This window comes from Rattus norvegicus, chromosome 19 (genome assembly GCF_021556685.1).
Source record: "Rattus norvegicus strain SHRSP/BbbUtx chromosome 19, alternate assembly SHRSP_T2T, whole genome shotgun sequence".
In the NCBI taxonomy this organism is placed as follows: Eukaryota; Metazoa; Chordata; class Mammalia; order Rodentia; family Muridae; genus Rattus; species Rattus norvegicus.
Window position 1 is genome coordinate 69,689,668 of NC_141552.1, and position 22,541 is coordinate 69,712,208.

Genomic DNA, 22,541 nt, shown 5'->3' on the forward strand with positions numbered 1-22,541 from the left:
GACTTTTATTAAAGTGGTGCTTGGTCTGACCAGTGCCTAAGGGTGCTGTACTGTGATCCTCGGTTTCAGGATCAGTGTAGATGTCAGTATCTGCAGATACTGCCGTGGTTACAGTGAGGACGTCAGTATCTGCATATATTGCTGTGGTTACAGTGAGGATGTCAGTGTCTGCATGTACTGCTGTGGTTACAGTGAGGGCGTCAGTGTCTGCATGTACTGCCATGGTTACAGTGAGGATGTCAATATCTGCATGTACTGCCGTGGTTACAGTGAGGATGTCAGTATCTGCATGTATTGCTCATTTCCTCAAAGTGCTGTATCTGCCTACTGCACCTTAAAAAGAGGTTTCTATTTCTTACGGTTTGTAGGTGTATCGAATGTCTGCGTTGTGACTTGTCTTTTCTATCCATTTTATGATGTTGATTGGTTTTGTGCAGATGAATTTGTGTCTAAGAAAAAAATCTTTTCAAGGTCGCATGCATGCAGTACACACATGCATTCAAAATAATAAATTTTTAAAAATTACTTTTCAGCCCCCAAATCATACTTCCTTATACAGATCCACCAGAATCTGGAACAGACACTTTTTTTGTGATATTGTAAAGGCACTGGGGAACATACAGTGGTATAATGTATGCTGTCCATAACCACATATGTTAATCCATCTACAGCAAAACCCCTTAGTTAAGTGATAAATATAAAAGAGTTATCGCACCATTTAGCTCTGTCTCTCCCTCCCTTCTTCCTTCCTCCTCTCTTTGAAATCAATGAGTTCCAAAGAATTTGGTAGTTCAGAGTTCGGTAGATTCTCTAACTAGTACAAATTAACAGTAGCAAGAATACAGGTAAAATCTAATTAGTAAAGGTCCAGAGGAACCTCCTGGAGGAACTCACTGGAATTTGTCTGTAGAAAGATTTTCAGTACACATTTAAATTTCTCACTAGCACCATTATTCATCTCTCTGTTAATCTGTACACTTTGCTAAACTTTACTTGCTCTCAATCGTTTTTAAGATCCTCTTTCTTGTCATCTACAGAGCTAAACCTCACTGCTGAAATTGCTACTGTTGTTAATTTCTCTCACCAAATGTTTGTGGCTTTTTTTTTTCCAAAAGATTCAACTTGGCTTTCTATCCTAATGTTTGATACAGTTGTGTGTTAGTACATTGGTTCCTGACTTGACAAAAAGCAGAATTCTGGCTTGCTTTTTACAGTGTGAGTGTGGCATGGTGGTCAGTTTCCAGCTACCAGTGAATTCTTGAACACTGAGTCGGGAAAGGATATAGAGAGCCGTGTCCGGCTGTGAACACCACAGCTTTTATTTCCCATTTTATTCATGCCAGCTCCTGATATTCCTATCTGTGTACACAATCATAATTGCAGCCATATCGATAAAATATATTTGCATTTTCAACTTAACTTATCTAAGACTCTGTCATCCTTTTTATAGCCATCAGTCATATTTATATAATGCTCTACCTTTTTTTATAAACTGACATTGATAAGGTAAAGCCATCGCTGGTATGGTCCTTAGACCCCTATATATGGCGGTGCTTAGAATCACACTGCACACACTCTGAAAACCTACAGAGCTGTGAACTGGAGCTGCTGAGGTGTGCGGCTGGCTCTCCTGGACTGGTTTAAGTCTTCCTTAGAATGGCCGAAAGGAAGGTACAGGGAGCCTCCTGCATGGCCAACCTCAGCTTCACCGTCACCCAGAGTCAGCGGTCTCTGGAGAGCGATCTCCTTCTCAACACACAGAGGAGGGAGCATGGTGCGGGTTCGGTCTCCTCCGCCCACTCTGAGTCCCTCCTAAGTCAGTCTGGGCCACCACAATTACGAACCGTTTTTCCCCATGGGGCAGAGGGCGGTACCAATCAGACACTAGTTTCCGTCCACGGGCCACGCCTCCGGGGCCGGAAATTACCCGCCAGGGAAAAGGACGCAAACGGAAGTCCCGCCCTCCCATTTGCAGACGGTGGCCAGGACCAGTCAATCCGTGGCGGGCACTTTCGCAGTGAGCTTCCCTGTACGGTTGGTGGACCTGCAGGGCGACAGTGCAGCACGCACAGTCCGCACCGCGCTCCCACGTGGGCTGATCCCCGGGTCGCACGTCACGTGGCTCCCCGCGTGACCCCTGCAGGAATGGCAGCCCCGTCCATGAAGGAAAGGCAGGCGTGCTGGGGCGCGCGCGACCTGTACTGGCGCTGCCTCGACGACAACGCAGAGGACGCGGCCCGGTGCCAGAAGCTGAGGAGCTCGTTCGAGGCCAGCTGCCCCCAGCAGTGGGTAAGTCCCGCGGGGCTGCAACGCGTCCCTGTGTGCACCCTCACCTCAGGGTAGGTTTTGAGGGGCAAGGTCACGAGTTGGAAGTCACATTAGTTGATATTACTGGAGAAAATGTCAGTGCGCTATCAGACTCTGGAGGACATAGTGGTGCAGTGCTATGACTTCTGCAGGCGTCATAGTCTTTCTCACAGTCCCTCCCCTCAAGTTTCCTCATATTCATCGGTCTGGCTCACTTAGTATCAGTTCTTTTCTCTCTTCACCTTGTCCCAGCCTCTGTCACCTATAGACTGAGAGGTGTGTCCAAAGACACCTGTGTGAGAGGGCGGGGAGGAAATGTTGGATCATGGGAATATGTTCTGAGGTAGACACTTGGATTCATTCACTAGGACTTTTATTCAGCCTTGGAAGAAAGTCTTGCATCCAGATTTATGCAGCAGGAGCCATGCATGAGAGGAGAAACATTTCTCCAGGATGAGGCAGCCACCGTAGTGGAGAGGGAAGTTCATGTGTACTCTGCTGTACAGCGGTCCCTTGAGAAAGATGTGGGTTTGTGGCTGTGCAGGGACAAGAGAACCAGGGCTCTGGGTGGCTGGTGCATCCACAGGTTCAGAAGGAGAAACAGCCCAAGAGGTGCTGAGTTCTGGGCAAGTTGTTGTCAACACCAAAATACCGCTCTCACTTCAAGGCCAGTCTGTTTTGTAGCCAAATATGAGTGACTGGCTCGGGAACAGAGACTGAGGTTTTCCCCAAATACCATATGGCAGAAGTTTCACGCCGTCTTATAGAATGTAACACAGAGTGGAAAACCACGTAAGTTTGTTACAGCAAAGGAAGAAAGTCTGCTGTGTGGTGGTATTCTTAGCCTTCTGGTTGGTGGGAGCTAGTGGTCTGTTAAAACATTCCAAAAGGGTTCACCTGTCCCCAGGGTGTTATGTCAGTTACAGAGGAGGACAAGAGATTAAGAGGGCTAAAGACAGACCTGGCAGCCTCTCTCCGTAGGCACTCAGGTTCCGATCAGTAAGTCAGTCCTGTAGAAGATCCAATGTAAGATATGGCTCACCCCGCCCCATTTAAATTGGGATGGAATGCTTTAAGTAATTAATTTAAATGTAATTGTCTCTTGGGGGCATTGATGCCTGTCTCAGTAATAATTTGTCACAAAATGCGAGGGATATCATACGTTTTTAATCTTATATCCTTTATATAATAGACAGATGGAGCAGATTTATGAATTCCTTGTCAGACACAACAGACGGGCAGAGGCCATCAAACCAAACGGACTTAAAGGGGAGGAGGAGGCTTCAAATGAAGCAGTGTTGTGACAGGCTCAGTGGAGCTGTACACAGTTTCTCACCCACTCTGAACTGAGGTCCCGCTTCCCGTGAAGTTAAAGATTGAACATCATGTTCAGAAACTATGTTTGAATCCTACACTTGGGTTGGACTGCCCCTCTGTGAAGGCACCTTTGATATTGGGCAGGAGGATGTTACATTCTTCCAGATGGAATTTTAAGGAACAAATCTGCCTGCTAGGCCAGAGAACGAGTTTCTCAGGGAACAAGAAAGACGTATCCAGGCAGGGGGTCCATTAAGACATACACTGAAGGCTTTTAACAAGAGCAGCATTTTCTAGTCTTGACAATGCACATGTGAGGTATCCCACATTTGTCTTGTCTACAGGTGCATAAAACTGTTTCATAAGTTCCCAGGATGTTTGGACGCTAAACAGGGACACTAGCCATGAGGAATAGACTCACGGTTCTCCAGGCTTCTTAGGAGCTCACTGGATCCCTGACTCAGGATTCCAGAGTACAAACTACAATCTCCTTCAATACCATTGATGCTAAATAACGTGTTACATTTACACCTGTGTTTTTTGCTTGCCTAAGCTGCATAATTTGCTCTAATATCAGACCTTTTTATCTCAATAGATAAAATATTTTGACAAAAGAAGAGACTACTTAAAATTTAAGGAAAAATTTGAAGCAGGAGAATTCCAGTCTTCACCGTCAACTGAAAATTCCTAGCCCTCTTTCTGGACTTTCACACAAGTGGTAATTATTCCTCTGGACTTTCAGAAATGATTCCCGGGCTTGAATCACAGTGCACATCATGTTCTCTGTAAACAAGTTACTAAAATGGTGGAAAAAAGCATAAGATCTCATCATTCAAACTATGAAGGACTGCTTTAATTTAGTGAGAGATCCATTTTAAGAAAAAGCATAAAGTTATTATATAAAAAGTTTATTATAAAAAAATACATTGTTCATCTTCCTTTCCCCCTTTGGAATAAAAGCTGAATAGTAAGCGAATATAGTTGCACATCAAGAAAATATAAACTAAGATAGGTTATTATGCGTGCTTCTGGCAGTTAGCATCAGAAATCACACAGTGAAGTTGGAAGAAGCCTTAAACTAATAGAGGGGTTATAATAAAACATTGTTTTCAGATGTGATCAGACAATACCTGGATTGCTACCTAGTTCAGTAAGACAAAGAGAAATAAATATGTAGGTTGGGAAGGGAAAACTGGGTCTACTCCAGGATGATTAAGAAAACGCCTAAGGATGGGCTCCTGAAAGTGTAACAGTAACGCACAAATGTGGAGACAATACTCACAAATCACTGATATCCTGAAGAATTTGAATCCAGAATAGAAAAAAATAAAAAGAACCTCATGATTCTTAATAAGAAAATTCCTGTTTAAAAAGTGGTCCAATTGTGTGATGTACATTTCTCAAAATTCGACAGAAGACAAATCTCTTAAAAGATCCTCCTTATCATTCAATATTAGAATGGAAATTAATGCCATACTGATACGTCACAAGATACCTGTTAGAATGGCTTAAATTAAAATCTGACAATACCAAATGATGACAAGGATGCAGAACAAGTCACTCTTGGTGATACTGTAAACTGGGAAAGCCCTCTGCAGAGGTTTTCAGTCAAACACGCTGACCTTTGACCCACCAGCCCCACTCCTAGGTACCCTCACCAAATGAACTGGAAGGAAAAGCTGCAGCATCACTCAGTCACGTAAAACCGGATCCCCGTGGCAGGAGGAGGTATCCCAGCGATGGATGGAAAAACCAACGACACAAGCAGACACCTGCATGAGCTGGGAATGCTCTGGGCTTCCTGTTAGGAGCCAGTCCTGTAATGTCAGTCATCTCATCACTGGAGCGGCTTCTGGCTGAAGTGGGGTAGAGATGAAGTGTGGTGGCCTGTCATGAAACACTGTTGTAGATCAAAGCTTCAGGAGAGAATGAATAGGCAGTGGACTCTGAAATTGCAGTATTCCTGTAAGGGTTCCAGGGACAGCAATTCCTTGCAGGAATGATAAGGATTACCATTAAATGCAGCTGTCTGAACAGGAAGCCTGCTTGGGTTAGTTCTTGGCTTCAGTAGGGATTCACAGGAGTGGCTCGATGATTACAGTCCTCAGAGACAGATTTCCAACCACCGTCAGAGCACAGTCGTATAGGGCAAATCTCACGTAAACCTAATGAACAATGTGGGCTCAATTCATGGCTTTGGTGATGAAGCCTAGGACCCGTGGATAAAGAACATCATTGGAGCTGATTCACATCTTGCCATAAGTGTTTCCTCTCTGAGCAGGAATACACAGGTACCTAACAGCAGGGAGAGAAGGCTGCTGGCTCTCAAACCCTTCCCTCTGCCTCAGCTGCTGCTTCAAAACAGAAGGACATAGGTGCTCATAAACAACAACGTTAGTTATGCCAGCCTAACAATACTGGTTTCTAGGAAGAACATACCTTAAAAATTCCTTTTTAAAAAACTCCATAAATGTTTAAAATACTTTTAAAAGGTTAGCTAAAAAGGGGACAATATATATAGTGATATACTTTAAGGCACATGAAAAGGTTTTGGCATTGAGGTGCAAGGTTAGAGACATGAAGGTAACCCCAGGACATCTCAGAATATTTCGTTAGTCCAGATGGTTGTGAGTCACCATCCATAGCACCATGTGAGATCGAGGGTGAGGCCCAGCCTTCACGACGGTGGCCCTGCACACCCGAGCAGCTGCTGTCTGGTGTACTCCCAGATCAGCAGAGCCCCGCTCACGTGCACATTTAGTGAGCGGATGATGCCCTGCTGAGGAATCTCCACACACACATCCAGCTGCTGGATCAGGTTGACTGGGATTCCTTCCCGCTCGTTTCTGAAGAAGAAAAATAGTTAAGACGACTTAGTTTCCCTGTCATACAGGGAAGTACCTTTTACTATTTTTTTTTTTTTTAGGAGTCCTGAATGTTACTATTGGAGACAGATAAACAAGTGAAGCCAACCTGGGTTCCAGTAAGTAAGGGGATGACAAAGACAGGCCAATGTCGTGTTTACTAGTAAACAGCCAGGTGAGAAAAAGGAAAACCAGGGGGTCCCCATCAATGTTATAAGCTCACAGAAGCTGTGTGACAGGAACCTGGGTACATCATGAAACAGTCTAAAGAAGAGACATGAACCAGGGAATCGGCTCACCCCAACAGCAGCAGTGACTTCTCAGGGAAGCGGTACTGGGCCAAGTCTGAGCTTTGTGCTGTCTGCTCCACACCAATGACAGTGTAGCCTTCCGCCTTTTTCTGCTGCAGATAATCCACTAACTGGGATGGCCTGACCTTCAGGGCAGTTTTAAGAACAGAATATGAAATCATTCCATTGTGAAATGAGAAAGCAGACAGAGCATTAAAACTCAAACCGGACCTGTCAAAAGGACTTTGGATGAAAAGCAGGACACCAGACGGCATCAGGAAGATTCCCTCCACAGCACAGACTGCTGAGGGGTAGCTAAGGGAACTACCACACCACTGCAGGTCACAGACCAAACCTCATGGAACTCAGGACTAAAAAGGATTACACTGAGAAACTGGCACAAAGACACCGTGCTGAAACATTTTCACAAATACAGAGTCTAATAAGCGACTTCACACCTACCTCCACCAGAGGAAGCCACTGCTCTGCAGAGACACTGAGGTGCTGGAACTGTCTGTCACTGACACACTGAAGACTACCGACGACAAGTACGGCAGCCCCGAACACCTCACAGGTCCTGCACAGCCCTGTAGAGAGTGACCCGTTACAAAGACTGTCTCCAGCATGTCACAGGTTCACGGCGCCCAGCCTTTCCTCTGAGGACTGTGTGTGGAACAGACAGCCACAGAGGGTAAATGCTTTACCTCCTAGGTTGGTTGGCTTGTCGATGAGTGAGGCCACAACGATCAGTCTGCTAATGGACTTTCCCAGCTTGGCAGCCCGGTCCTGAAACTCAAGCTCCAGGTCTGAATCCAGAGCACTGTGTCCCCACGGGATGATTTTTTTCTGGACATCAGCCCACTCTGATTGGCTGTCTGCTTCACCCAGAGTAGAACCTGAGAAGAAATAATAGTGCCTCTAGGTAACTGCCCAAGTCAATTCTCTTTGCATCTTCAGATGTATTTTTAAATATTCTTTTCTTGTTAACACATGTATACAGCCTGATTGTATGTATATGCACCACGTGTATGCAGTGCCCTGGAAGACCAGAAGAGGACATTGAATACCCTGTGGTTGGGAGCCACCTCATGTGGATGCTAAGAATGCAACCAGTTAGCTGCAGTCTGTACTCAACGTCATGTCCTCACAAGGGCCTCTCAGCCCTTGGTGCGCTCTCCACTGGGCTGGATCTACTGGGGTTTTGCTGCCACTGTATGATCTGTGTGCAGCTGTCTGCTGTTAAAGAACACAAGCCGTGAGAAGGAACTTGTCCATGTCTAGCACATAGGATACCCACAGTGAATCCCCTTCGAATGGATGAATAGATTCAAGGTGATCTGTCCAAAGACTGAACCATCTCTGCTTTTCATAGAACTGTACCCAGACACAATAAATTAAACCATGAGGTGTGACTGAAGCCTGCAGCTTTACAAAAGTTAGGAGGTGAGGGGACATGCTTGTCATGGTGTGCACATGGAAGTCAAGTGACACGTGAGAATTAGTTGTCTCCTACCATGTGGGTCAAACTCAGGTACTCAGGCTTGGCAGTAAGTATCCACCAAGCCATCTCACCAGCACTTGGGGCTGCATTTTTAATAAGCTAAGTACTGCCTGGAGACACGGAGGGCCTAAACAGCAACAGTTGGGGCTGGCAGGGAGAGGCTGGGAAGTTGGGAAAAAAAAACAGCAGCAGACCAGCAAAAGAAATTTACAGGGGCTGGGGATTTAGCTCAGTGGTAGAGCGCTTACCTAGAAGCGCAAGGCCCTGGGTTTGGTCCCCAGCTCCGAAAAAAAGAACCAAAAAAAAAAAAAAAATTTACAGAGTAGGCAGGTGTGGAGAGGGGGAAGCCCTGACTTACACTGTAGGACTCTGGCTTTGGTGAAGCAGTCACAGTGGTAGGGAGGAGCCAGCAGAGTGAGGATGCCCCGGACACATTGAGCCACTGGCTTTCAAGGAAGCCTGATTGGTTTGGCACTGGAAGAGGGAAGGCTGTGGGGAACGTGCTGAAAGGGGGTTGCCTAACCAGACCCAAAAGGACCAGGATCCAGAGCTCTACTCTGTTGTGAGGAGGCAAGAATGTGACCTCACGTTTAGCCTTATGGAAAGCTTACCTTTCTAGAACAAACCACCAACAATGAATTCTAAAATCCCTACTTAAAAAGGAAGCTACCATGGTTACAGAAAGATGCGCTGTCTGGAAAGCGAGCATTCAGCTAGAAGTCCTGGTCAGAGCCAAGCCACACGTGCTCCTGCCTTCCTCTAAATAGAGGCAGAGAACCAGGTCAATGACATGAAATCAATGAGACACATTCTAGAACAGCAGTCAGGAGCCTGCACCAGTGAACCAGGGTAAAATGGAGCTCCCTTACCTTGGTCCTGCTGGGACCAGTCTCCTGGACTCAGCTCACCAAGTGTAATCCCAGACAGGTACCACTGGGACCCCACGTTGGAAGGGATGTCTGTGAAGTTGGCAAACTTCTCCAGGGCAATCCACTCTTCTTCAGTGACACCTGAGAGCCGTGGGAACGTGTAAAATATGGTCTGAAAAGAGAGTTGTGAATTATATTATTTTCCTTAAAAAATAGAAGGAGAAAAACAAAACCAAACCAGGTGTTACTAGTGCTAGTGCTTTTCTCAAGCCACCCTCAACTTACAGGCTCTCAGGCCTCAGTACCTCTGTAGGTATGCTTCACTCTACCCTAGGATATTCAGAGTCACTTAGGGACCCCAAAGAGCATGCAGGGCCTCTCTCCAGCACTAACTACATGTGACTACTATGCTCTTTCTCAAGCACTCCATGATTCAAAGGCCATTGTTACTAAAGAGAAACATATACCTAAAGGCAGTGTCCTGGCCACCAGCCACTCATCCCATGCTCAGTTCCACTGCAGACATCCAAACCCTGTATCCTGGCTCAACAGTGTAACCCACTGTATGATGTGGAGTGAGCCATGAAGGCTTCGTCAGCTTCAGCTCATCGTGTGTGTGAAGGTGGGTAAATGGAGCCTATAAGACCACAAGGCCGCCATTCTGTTCCTCCCTCTCGAAGAACTCTCAACCATGGAAAGGCATGTGAGAGAGAAAACCCCAAGCAACAGGCAACTGAAATTGAAATGACGCCCAATGCACATGTTTTCAAGGGCAGTTTAAAGGCAGATACAATTTGTTTCAGGGTAGTTCTAAGGCAAATATGGTTTGCTTCATGCTAGCCACATTTGTGCAAATTTAAACTGGTGTCATATTGGAGAATAACGGTTATCAGTTGGGCCTCCTGAGCCCAGCTCCGAACACTAAGGCTGGTGACAGAATCTGGTGGACCATGAACTCCCTGACTCCAAGAATACGCATGGAACGCCCACTGCTGCTCCCCCACTCTGCCTGGTATTGCTAAGGATAAGATAACAGCTGAAAGGAAGGTTGGCAGCAGCAAGGGGAAGGAGAGAAGACTCAGAGCCTGGGGGCTGCCTGGTACAAAGTGGATGGGGTGCTCGAGAGCCCTTAGGAAGGTCTCAGCAGAGGGCTGTGGAACTGAGGAGCACCAACGACGTATGATAGTGAAAAATCCTAGTATGTCTTATCTTGAGAAGAATGATATCGGTAGAACGACAAAGCATTTGCTCATTTGTATATGTGTATAAATGTGTGTATGTATATGTGTACATGTGCGTGCGTGCGTGTGTGTGTGTGTGTGTGTGTGTGTGTGTGTGTGTGTAGCTAGGCTCCCAATATAGACCCCCAGAGGAAAAGTCACCTGGGTCAGGTGCTCTCACTTCACAGCTAGGTAGACAGCACAAACAGTGCCATAGCTGGAGTTGAAAAGGGTGTAAGGATGCCTGGTGCTCTATGTAAATTAAGAGTTAACACTCTGATGCCATTTATTTTAACTGCACTATGTATGTTGACAGTTTTTAGAACTATATAAGCACTCTGCTACTTTCAACAACATGGAGCAACATTTGCCATCCATTTCATTACCCAGAACCTAAAAGGACTAACTGCATTGGTAACAGGCTTCAGTACAAGAGAGTCTCACCTGCACACATGTTCTCTCACTCACTTCCTTTTAGAAATCTGTTCTGATTTCTGCTTAGTTAAATACTCCCTTCCGTGTTTACAAGCCAGACACTGCCAGAGAAATAGAAAGTGAGAATGACTAGCCAGTTGTCACTGCTGAGGGGTGAACCGCAAGCACATTCACAACTTCAGGGGGTCAAGGGGACAGAGGATGAGCCTATCACAGCCTTCAACAGCGGGGACAGAAAAGAGCATCAGGGCCGCGGACAGCAGACGGCTTACAGGCAGCACTCTCCGCTTACCTCCAGACTGTAGTCCTTCAGGGGGTGAAAGGTGGAGAAGAAGAAATGGTCCTGGATGCGCTGCCAGTTCTTCCTGGCGTTCCTGAGGGGGAGAACAGGGAGGGAACAGCTCTGGAGGGAAGTCAGTACAGTACCTTAAAAAATTCTGTATCCCACGCTCATATCCCATACTCTCCTACATTAACGTATGTTTGTTCTAGTTCTGTCTCTGTCTGCCTGTCTTCTGAGGTTGTGGTTTGAATGAGAAGTGTCCCCCATACGCTTATATATTTGAACACTTGGTCCCCAGTAGGTAGTGCTGTGTGGAGAGGATTAAGAGGTTTATGGCCTCTCTGGAAGAAGTATGTCGCTAAGGGTGGGCTTCGAAAGTTCACAACCCCACCCGACTTCCAGTTGTGATCTCTCAGCTTCCTGTTCTTGCTGTCAGGCATCCTCAGCAAGGTGAACCCATCCCCCTAGAACTGTAAGCCAAGACAAACTCTCCCTTCTGTAATTTGTGCCTGGCTATATTTATCAGTCGCTAACAAGGGGCTACTGGGGATTAATCCCTGGGACTTCATGTATGCCCTGTGAACATATTGCCCCTGAGCTCTGTCCCCAGTATGCAATGTGCATTTTAAACTGCCACAGAGATAAACTGCCACATAGGAATGTTCTCACTTTGGTTGTGGTTTTTGAGATAGTTTCAAGTTCATGAGGGTAGCCCTGAACTCTACCTCCAAATGCCAGGATTACAAATAACGCACGACCATGCCTAGTTTTTTTTCTTCTTCCTTTAAACTAGGCATCGTGCTGCTCACCTACAATTCCAACATTCAGACACTATCGAAAATCAAAGAACAAAACAACAAAGTTTTGCTTTGTTGTTCTTTGCAGAACTGCAGCTTGAGTAGGCCTCATGCTCTCCAGAATGTGCTCTACCACTCAGCTAGCCCACAGAGCTTTATATTTTGAAATGGAACTCAAGGATGAACAGAGAAACTAATGCTTTCAAAATCAGAAAGGAAGAAAAAGAAAAGAAAGGAAGGAATAAAACCCACATCTCTGAGTGTCAAGCACAGGCATTGTCCAGTAAAACCTGAAGAACGCTGAGAACATACTTCCACTGTGTAGCCCAGGCTAGCCTCAAACTCAGTCACATAATACAGACCCAAAACACCCATCACCTCTGGGGTTGGGGGTCCCTGTGTCTCTGCCTGGCAGTGGACCCTTCTCTCCAGGAATCTTACTTAGGCTGCGGTTTTCACTCTGAAGGCACACAACAGTATCCATTTCAAAACCCAAATGCACCGACCACGAGCAAGGCAAACCCAGCCACCAGGTTTGAAAGACAAAAGAAGCAAGCAAAAGTCATGTGACAGGACAAGCCATTTAGAACTGGGACCATCAGCGGGAACCGTGCAGCGCTGTCAGGCTACGTGACTTCCTATACTTTGTTTTGCTCTTTAAAGAATTTTCTGCATAAGTTCCTTGCACCTCACCTTCCTCACTATGTTTTCAAAGAAATGAACGACAAGCAGTACTTTAAACCTTCCAGGTGTCTAAACACAAACATAATGAAGTATAGAGAGGTAATGGGTCTGCCACTCGTGAGCTAAACCCATGGCTATCCAGGTTCCATCCCTGCTCACGCTGCCTGTGCAACCCCAGCTGTGTTGTTAAACTGAGCTGTCTTCTCTCTCACTCTCCTCCCTCCTGTCCATTTTCCCCCCACCAGCCTCAAGTCTGAGTCAGCAGCTTCCCTCTCACGATGCGGGCTGCCTTGGACATGCTTCTCACCCAAAGCCGAGGCCACAGATATTGTTCACAGTCATCCCACTCTTAACTCTTCAGTTCTCTGAGTACCTTGAGTACTTGCCCCATGTCCCCAGCACTGCCTTCCTTCAGTGTCCCGCCTGCCACCAATCTCCAACTCCCAAAGCCCCTCCTCCTGCCCAGATGTCTCTTCACTCACTGATTCCTGCTCTTTTGGAAGTCACAGATAATGTTAGTTAAAGCACTTCTCTAAGCTACATGTATTTGCCACAGTGCCTTCTGCATTCGTATCCCCTACTGAGAGGTCTGCGCACTGGGGTGACTGCTGATGGTCACTGAGCCAACTGTGCCACATAAAGACAGGACCTCTGTCTACCTGGCCTGCTGAGGTGAGTGCCGGCCACAGAGGTCTCAAAGAGGGGGTGCGCACTTAGAGAACAGAGAAAGCATAAAGCTCAGAATGCCCGATTCTCATTGACTGTGTCCACATTTGGGACGAGGAATTTACTAATTTATAGTAATAATAAGATATATGGGATCTGAGCCAACAGTTTTTAGGGACCAGGGACCTTAACCTAGGGTCCACAGGCAGAGAAAACAACTCAATGCTCAACAGTCAGCCATGATCTCACCACAGAAAACAATGCTCAGTTGGAAGTGGGCAGCAGAAGGGTGAGGGGCCACTCTGAGGTCAGTCTGGCTTCCTGTAGGCTGCCTGCCCGCTGTGCAGAAGCCAACTCAAGAGTTTACAAGGCTCAAATAAAACTCCAACCTGGCCCAGTGTTGGTGGCTCATGCCTTTAATCCCAACACTTGGGAGACAGAGACAAGCAGATTGAAACCAGCCAGATCTACAGAGCAAATTTCAGGGTAGCCCAGACTACACAGAGTTCTGTCTCAGAAAACAAAACAACCAAAGAACCGAAACCCCAATGTGGATTCATCATCCATCTATATGTCTTAGCATCTGCTGCATGGGGCTGACCCAAGTCCTTCTGTGCCCTAGCACAGAGGGACAATGACATAAAAGAGAGTAATGAGGCTCCCCTAGGCTCTGCTGGAAGGAACAGCCGTGAGGTGTCCTTACCCTGCTCCGTGCATGCTCTCTGCTTGGCTGAGGCTGCACTCAATGACTGTGGTCCAGGCGCCACACTCTTCAAACTGCAGTGCTTTACACAGATGCCAGGCCTTCTTGAGGGCTACCAGAGCGTAGAGTCGAACGCTGAAGTTGTGGCTCAGACACCACTGCAGGGCCACGGTGAGGGCTTGCTTCAGAACCAGCTTCTGCAAAGACAGAAGAAACAACCTGAGGGGGAGGATGTGGCAGCCATGAGCAGGGCTGGCTGTAAGGAATGGAGGACTGACAGAGGCCCAGCTCTGGCAAGCCTCTAACTGGCCTGGCTCTGGGGCTGCATCTTCCTCCCAGGCAAATGATCGCAGCAGCGCTCACAGCTGTCTCAAGGAAGAACAGTTTCAGGTGTCCCCATTCTTCTGACGGCTACAATAGGTCCCCCTTTCCTACGACCTAAGTTGACATCAGTCTTCATGCCGGTGTGACCATTATGAGCCATTATGTGACCTATCTTATTACATGACTGTTGCAGCAAAATTAAAAAAGGGGCGCTTGACCTGGTTCCCGCGAGTTCCCACTCTGCCCAGAATCCGCCCACTCTTGCTGTTTCTCAGTTACCACTTTCACACACTATCTCCTTGGTGGTTGTTGCCATGACCGAGACTCACATTGCGTTCTGAAGGCCGTGCCACACTAGCCCCAAGCATTTTATAACCTATCATGGCTTCCTGTCAGACTGTTCACATTCCCCACTACCCAGTGAAATCATTACTCAGCAAACTGGAACCCAACAACCAGATTTACATGTTAAAATGCTCAATGTATATAATACATCCACACAATTAACTTACAGCCAATTGCTAAGGATATAAACTGCCCACCTAGATAAGATATATTTTATTCATCTAGACACACAAAGCCCTGTATACATCTATCCCTTAAGAATAGGCCTAACAATCTGTAGATGTGCAGAGAGGAATCTTAACACCCGCTGCCATGTTCTCTCGGCTGCTCTCTCCCTCTCGCTCTGGTCTCCTCTCTAAGACTTTTCTCCTACCCATCCTTCCTTCTCATCCAATGACAGGTCTCGTTCTATCTGTACCTGTCTTTACCTGCATAATGACATCAATCTACACATGACACAGTCTGAAAAGTAAGGAAGTATCCTATAGGAGTCCCACTTTTGGAGAACCTTAGGTACTGACCTTCCTCCCCTGAACTCCCTAACAGCCACCCTGAGCCACTCAGAGGCAAAATTAAGCAGGCATGGGATACTTGAGAAACGGCAACAGGACAATCAGAAGTTCAGGGTCAGTCTGGGCCAAGCCCACGAGGACACTTGACAGTCTAAGATCAGGTAGGGAAGAGGACGGGTCTGGGAGTTGGGGAGGGATGGATAGGATCAAGCAGCCTTGTAAGAGATTCTTAAATGTCTAATAAAATGAGGAAGAAACACATCGTAAAGATCACTAATCATGAAACAAACAACAAAATTGTACAAATAGATCTTTTTTAAAAATATTAGAACTCTCCCAGTTCATAAATTCTTCTTGCAAATAATTCAAACTCACCTTTTCTGGAATATTCTGAACAATGATGTCCAAATGTGATAAAACGGATAAAAATGTACAAATGCTTGTTTTAATTTTTTCTTCACCCTGATAGAGGATGAGATAGAAGAATCGTCATTTGGGGCTTAACTGTGAAGAGAGGCTGCTGGACCCTGAGCAGGCAGAGGTGGGAGGCAGCCTCTGCCCTCTTCCCTGAAGCAGCTTGTGCTTGTCATGTGTAGGACACAGGACTGAAAACCAGAGAGGTGGGGCGCTCCCTATAGCCCAGTGCAATACAGGCAACACTGAGAGTACATTCAGACAGCACCGGATGGCCTCACATGTACCAAGCCCTTGGGCCAGGACTATAGGACAGGAGTGGGGAATGGGGTTAGGACACAGAGGAAGCTGGTAAAAAGAACAAGATAAATAAAGACACAGGGCAGAGGAGGTGAGAGTCTCACTGACCCTTGGGACAATATCCTACTGTTGCATACAAGGTGACAGCCATGGGGAAGAAGTGCCATCTAGAGCCCCAGCCCTTGCAGATACATATGGGTATCAAGACTCTCAGGGTACAGAACCACCAAGAACAGATGCTGCTTACATGGCTAGGTAGCTGTCCAGTATCCTAGCAACCCAAACCTGGGTGATCTGGGCGTATATGCTCAAGCATAGGCACAGGGATGGGATCCAGGAGGGCAAAAAGCCCACTATGGCCACCAACACTCATCAAATGTGATTTTCACACAGCATGAGAGCAGGGTGACGTTAATACTGTCAAGTGGCTAGACCTAGAGTCACAGAAGGGACAAGCCTCTGGGCGCACCAGCGAGGGATGACCTAGATTACGTTAACTGAATTGGGGAGAAAATGAGCTGAGCATCACCATTCATCTCCTCCTGCTTCCTGACTACAGATGTAATGTGACCTCACACTCCTGCTGCCATGCCTTCTCCACCATGATGGTCTGTACCCTCAAACTGTGAGCCAAAGTGAGCCCCTCCCTCCTCAAGTTGCTTTTGTCAAGAATTTTATCAGATCTATAAGAAGTAACTAGTACATGTTGGAAAGGGTAAGGTAAGAGGTGGTGCCAGCCCACACGAGATAGAACAGTTACAAGCTGACGCTTGTCTGTAGCTGGGTGGCAAGTGTTTCCTTCTGTACCCTCTGTGGTCATTTGAATATGCCCAGAAAGTGGCACTCTTAGGAGGTGTGGCCCTGTTGGAAGAGGAAGTGTGTTGCTATGGGTATGGGCTTTAAGACCCTCATCCTAGCTGCCTGGAAGCCAGTCTTCTCCTAATGGTCTTCAGATAAAGATGTAGAATTCTCAGCTCCTCCTGCACCATGCCTGTTTGGATGCTGCCATGCTCCTGCCTTGACAATGGACTGAACCTCTGAACCTGTAAGCCAGCCCCCAATTATGTTGCCCTTATAAGAGTTGCCTTGGTCATGGTGTCTGTTCACAGCAGTAAAACCCTCACTAAAAGACCCTCTATTTTGGTTGTTTGAATTTTCCCTTCTAAAGCTCTTTTCAAAGGGAAAGAAGCAATTCACCCCTCGCCTTCCTTAAAGCATCAAGCCAGGACCCAGCTTGGTATTACATGGTGTCCATTTGCTTGGCTTCTTTGTTCTGTTTTGGCTGGTCTGGAATTTCTGATTTCCCTGCCTCAGACTCCCAAATGCTGGACAACACTATGCCCAGCCTCCTTTACATCTTAATAACAAAAGCCTCTCATCTTTATTTTGTTAATATTAGAACAAATCACAACACACTCAAGACAAACTTGGAGAACTTCTGTCGCCCAGTGGCACTCAGGATGCACAATTATAAACTACAGTGTGAACATTACAGCCACCGAGGGACAGAAATGGGCACTGAAGTGAGGTGCACCTCCACAGCCACACCCTCTCCTAGTTCAGAACAGCGGAAGAAAACACTTACGTAAGAAAAACACGCCCAGAACTTTGGAAGAAACTCAGGAAATTTATGAAGGATCAATATAATAAGCCACTCAATAAAATATTTTATGGACGCTTGATTGTTGGTGAAGCCAGCATGGAAAACCTTATCAATAATTCCATGTAAGAAGTTCTGAGGGAGAAAGCATACATTAAGTTGTTAACGCACTATAACTTTCCAATAAAAAAAAAAACCTCCCCAACTGAGGCTGGAGAGATGGCTCAGCAGTTACCTTACCAAATTTACCAAAAAATTCCTACCAAAAGATTCTGCAAAAAAAACTTCCTTAAGAATGATATCCCTCTTTAAAATAAAAAATGTAACAGGCATTACTTTTAAATGTGCCTATGAGGTTGGACTCAGCAGCTTCAGGCTGTTCTTGCTGAAGACCTGGTCACGCTTCCCAGAGCCCAGCATTTGTCACTCCGGTTCCAGGGGATCTGATATCTCTTCTGGCCTCTGTGGGCACTGTACACACACAGTACACAGACATACATGCCAGAAAACACTCATATATATGAAATATAAGACTGACTTTGTGCTACAGCATTGGGAGCACCTTGTTTACTCAGTCCTCAATTCTATGATGACGGTTTTGACCATCTAGATTCTGCTGGGGGAAGATGCAGAAGTCTAATAATTTTCCTAAGTTATATACTTACTTCATGTCTGTGGGTGGTGCTTATACATGCAAATGTTCGTATGTGCATGGACTTGTGTGCAGGTATGTGCGCACATACATATGGAGGCAGGCCAGAGGTCATCAGTGTCAGGTGTTTTCCTCAGTCACCCTCCACTCTCCCCAATTTGGATAGACTGACTGACCAGCAAGCTGTAGGGCTCCTCTAGTCTCTACTTCTTTAGCAATGGGATGGCGGTGTGCTACCAAGCTTGGATCTTTAGGTGGGTACTGGGGAGTGACCTCAAGTCCTCCCACTGAGCCGTCACCCCAGGGCTCAGCCTAGTGCTTAAGGGGAAGCATTCATGCACAGCTTATTCCACACTTGGACCCAGCAGCTCAGAAACCCTGGGATAAGGAGCACAGCTCCAGGCAGTGAATGCATCCATCCAGCTGGTCTCTCAGCTCTACGGCCACCCCACCCCACTCACAGCTATTCTTTGGCCTAGACCATGAGCTCCAAGTTCACCCCTCCATCTCACCTCTCCTCTTCACAACTGTACCTCTGCCTGACTATGATACAGATGTAAGCATCGGGAGAAAAGCACTTATTTACATAAGCATTTTATATAACATTTACTTAATAGGCACATTTAAAAATAATGCCTGTTACATTCTTCATTTTAAAGAGGAAAACCACTCTTAAAGAAGATTTTTGTAGAATCTTTTGGTAAGAATTTTTTTGGTAAATTTGGTAAGAAAATTTTGGTAGAAAAATGGCAAAAAATAATCATATTTTTTAAAACTACATCTAGTTAATGTGTTTATGTATGTATGGGTGTGTGTGTGTATGTATATATACGGATGTGTGTGTGTGTATATATGTAGGGGTGTGTGTGTGTTTGTGTGTATGTATGTACGTGTGTGTGTGTATATACGTGTGTGTTGTGTGTATATATATGGATGTGTGTGTATATATGTATGGGTGTGTGTGTATGTGTGTGTGTACAGATGTGTGTGTGTGTGTGTGTGTGTGTGTGTGTGTGTGTATGTGTGTGTACACATGGAGAGGTCAGGACACCTTTTGGGAGTCAGTTCTCTCCTTCCATGATGTAGGTCCCAAGGACTGAACTCAGACTGTCAGGTTCGGCAGCTTCTCTCTGTGTGTCTGTCTCTTTCTCTCACTCTCCTCCTTTCTCTCTATCTCTGCCTCTCTCATACACAAGATTGTTTTTTTTAATGAAAATGATTTTATAACTTGACACAAGCCAGAGTCATCAGAGAAGAAGGAGACTCAGTTGAGGAAATGCCTCCATGACATCCACTTATAGGACATTTTCTCAATGAGTGATCAATAGGGGAGAGCCCAGCCCACTGTGGGTGGTGCCATCCCTAGGCTGGTGGTCCTGGCTCTATAATAAAGCAGGCTGAGCAAGTCAGGGGGCAAGCAAGCCAGTGAGCAGCACCCCTCAAGGCCTCTGCATCAGCTCTGCCTCCTGAGTTCCTGCTTTTGTTTGAGTTTCTCTCCTGATTTTCTTTGGTGATGAACAGCCCAATAAACCCTTTCCTCCCCATTTTGGTCATGGTGTTTCTTTGAAGCAATAGAAACCCTAACTAAAACACAGAACATGAGAACTGTCACACCTGATCAAATGCAGGGAAGAGGACAAGCAGAGTCTGCCATACACGGTTCTTCACCCGGTGCTGGAGGGAGTTCTCGTGGTATCGAGTTCTGGACCTGGATGCTGACTCATCCTGGAGAGATGGGGTGGGAATCGGTCAGTGTAAAGCCTCCTACCACCCCTGTGACTAAGAACGGTATCAGTGACAACTTCAAACCTGAAAGGTGTTACAGAGCAACATTCCATACACCTCTCTTTCTGCCCCTTTGTCCTTGTTGAATTTGAATCTACAATTAAATTCCAACGGTCAACCATTCAGTGCCACCTCTAGACACAAGGTGGCAGCACTGTGTCCTTCTGCACAGCAGAGTTTTTCTTTCTGGCTTTCAGCAAAATCAGCCAAGCGGCCAACCTTTGCAGGGTTTCAGCTCCTCAAGGGTGACTTTTGTCACCAAGTCACTGCTAAGCCAAGAAGCCACTGAAGAACGTTATATATTGTGAGATCCTTTAAGATGAAACGTACATCTGTGGGGCCATTTTCACCAAAAGTGGCCATGTCTTCACTTCAGCCTCTCAGAGACCTTTCTAGATAATGTTCTGCTCCTCTACTTTCAAATGTACTCAGACTCGAGGTAGCCAGGGAAATTCCACTCCCTCTGAGACAGCCCCAACACGCAGCTCCCACAAGGAAGGATGGGACTTTTTTTCCATGAAAAATAATTCCTAGGTTTTATATACCAAAGCTGACCTTCTCCGATCAGAGAACAAAGTTTGTGAAAGTCACTCAAGCATCCACAAGGTCAGACCGCAGGACAGAACTGTCCACTAACGGAACAGAAGAACCAGGACACAGCTCAGCGGTAGAACAGTATTCTCATACTGACTATACTCAATGCCATGCTATTTTCTCCCAGATTTATGAAACTCATCCTTCAGATACTCTACAGGTCATACGTGACTTGGCAGGTGATCTGGCAAGCTCAGAAAAGCTGGTCATTTTTACCCTATGAGTAAGAAATTTTTGTCAATCGTAGAGAAACATCGGGAACCCAATTTGAGCCTGACAGCAGTTGAGTCTTAAGACAGGTAACAGTGTTGGTTAACACTGCAGCTGGACACCATGTAGAGTTACTGAAGGAGAAGATGCTGAGTATGTCTGTGAGAGGCTTTAGGTTAGGTTGGGGTGGGAAGACCAACTCTAAATGCAGGCTGTGTGATTTGATGGGCTGAACAGAGACAGTGAGCTCAACACCCATGTTCACCTCTCTCTGCTCTCTAGACCATGGGCTCATTGTGGCTATCTCTGCCTTCCTGGTCATGGTGTGCTGGACTTTGCAAACCTGGAGCCAATATAAACCCTTCCTTCCTTAAGATACATTTGTCCTGTCTTTTATTATGACAAAAAAAAAAAAAAAGTAATGGACACAGCAGTGTTTGAGGGATTCTTGGATCCTCTCGGGGTGTCCCTTCCTGGATGTCTGCTGGTTTCATACATAGTGTGTGCATGTAACACGGGAAATGCAACATGTCTGGACTGGCAACAAAAGATACACAGGTAAAGGCTACGGGGCCAAGGGAATGAAACCTGAGAAGCTTAGGTAACAAACGAAGCTTTAATTAAACCACAAACATCACCATTGGGCTTTCTGTGGTAAAAGGTGATTAGAAATACTCCGTGTCTCCACACGTTCTGGTCAAACAAAGGGAAATTTCCTTCTAGACCATGGCTGAAAGCAGAGTTAGTCTGAGGCAGGATAAAGGCTCCTCCTTACCTTATCCAAGAGCTTGACTGCAAGATCTTCTAAAAACAACTTGTGGGACACGTCGGAGCCATCTAGCAGACACAAGAATTTGATGACACAGATTCTCACGTAATAATCTTCTCTCTTGGTGCTTAAGATATAAAAAGATAAACTGTGCTAATATGTTTTAGAAATAAAAAAATTATGGCCACAGTTTTGAACCAAATGTACCATGCTCTCTCCTGAAGCATGCTTGAGATTACGTAGGTCTATATTTAATGAATATCTTTTTTAATTGGGAGGCAGTAGGCAACAACAAACAAGTACTTCACAGAAAAGCACAGAATGGGCACAGATCCACACAGACCTCAAGGATCTACATGTATGTGCGTGCGTGCGCACACACACACATACACACGCGCATGCACACACCCACGTGCATACACATATACACACATGCATGCACATATGCACACACACATGTACACACACATGCACACGCACACACATACATGCATGCACACACCCACATGCAGGCACCCACGTGCATACACACACATACATGCACATACCCACGTGCATACACACATACAGACATACACACACATGCATGCACACACACATGCACACACATACACCCACATGCACGCACACATCCATGTGCATACACAGACACACCCACACCCACATGCATACACACACACATGCATGCACGAACACACCCACATGCATACACACACACATGCATGCACGAACACACCCACATGCATATACACACACATGTGTGCACACACCCATGTACATACAGACACAGACATAGACACACACACACACACACACACACACACACACACCTGTCCACACCCTAGTATGAGAATGAGGAACAAGAACAAGCATTCACAACTCCATGGCCTGTGTCTGCCTCCTATTACACAGTAGTTCCCACGTGCTCGGACTGTCTGCCCATCCACATCAAAGTGAAGCTGTTGGTATTTCCGCATCTCAGGTCAACTCTTACATTAATAGATATCACTTTAATGCACCAATAAGCACTTGGCAAGACCCACTTGAAAGAGATACTGACTACTATGTCAGAGCAGCCCAGCAATAAACAGAATAAATTA

At 46.0% G+C, this 22,541-nt stretch overlaps 2 protein-coding genes across 6 annotated transcripts in view; one reads left to right on the top strand and one right to left on the bottom strand.

Annotated features, from left to right (window-relative positions):
- The first annotated feature begins 1,994 nt into the window (after positions 1 to 1,994).
- On the top strand, positions 1,995 to 4,597 carry Coa6 (cytochrome c oxidase assembly factor 6). The gene is given in 2 exon segments (NM_001401093.1): positions 1,995 to 2,289; positions 4,220 to 4,597. Coding segments are annotated over 2 exon segments (240 nt in total). The 5' UTR covers positions 1,995 to 2,145; the 3' UTR covers positions 4,316 to 4,597.
- The window catches only part of Tarbp1 (tRNA guanosine 2 -O-methyltransferase TARBP1), a 51,958-nt gene continuing 32,869 nt past the window's right edge, over positions 3,453 to 22,541 (bottom strand). Inside the window, exons 20-31 of one of the 5 annotated variants that reach the window (XR_015644255.1) lie at positions 21,448 to 21,509; positions 19,698 to 19,808; positions 17,417 to 17,566; positions 15,493 to 15,579; positions 13,937 to 14,133; positions 11,096 to 11,177; positions 10,813 to 10,904; positions 9,149 to 9,320; positions 7,483 to 7,674; positions 7,241 to 7,365; positions 6,788 to 6,924; positions 4,517 to 6,470 (exon numbers count right to left, since the gene is read on the bottom strand). Coding sequence is in view for 1 of the 5 variants with exons in the window: in XM_087596674.1 (XP_087452800.1) it covers positions 6,302 to 6,470; positions 6,788 to 6,924; positions 7,241 to 7,365; positions 7,483 to 7,674; positions 9,149 to 9,320; positions 11,096 to 11,177; positions 13,937 to 14,133; positions 15,493 to 15,579; positions 17,417 to 17,566; positions 19,698 to 19,808; positions 21,448 to 21,568 (1,543 nt within the window). In the remaining 4 variants the exon portion in view is untranslated. Of the gene's footprint in view, positions 6,471 to 6,787; positions 6,925 to 7,240; positions 7,366 to 7,482; positions 7,675 to 9,148; positions 9,321 to 10,812; positions 10,905 to 11,095; positions 11,178 to 13,936; positions 14,134 to 15,492; positions 15,580 to 17,416; positions 17,567 to 19,697; positions 19,809 to 21,447; positions 21,569 to 22,541 lie in introns of those variants that run through there. The other 4 variants (XM_087596674.1, XR_015644257.1, XR_015644256.1 and 1 more) reach the window with 4 other exon arrangements.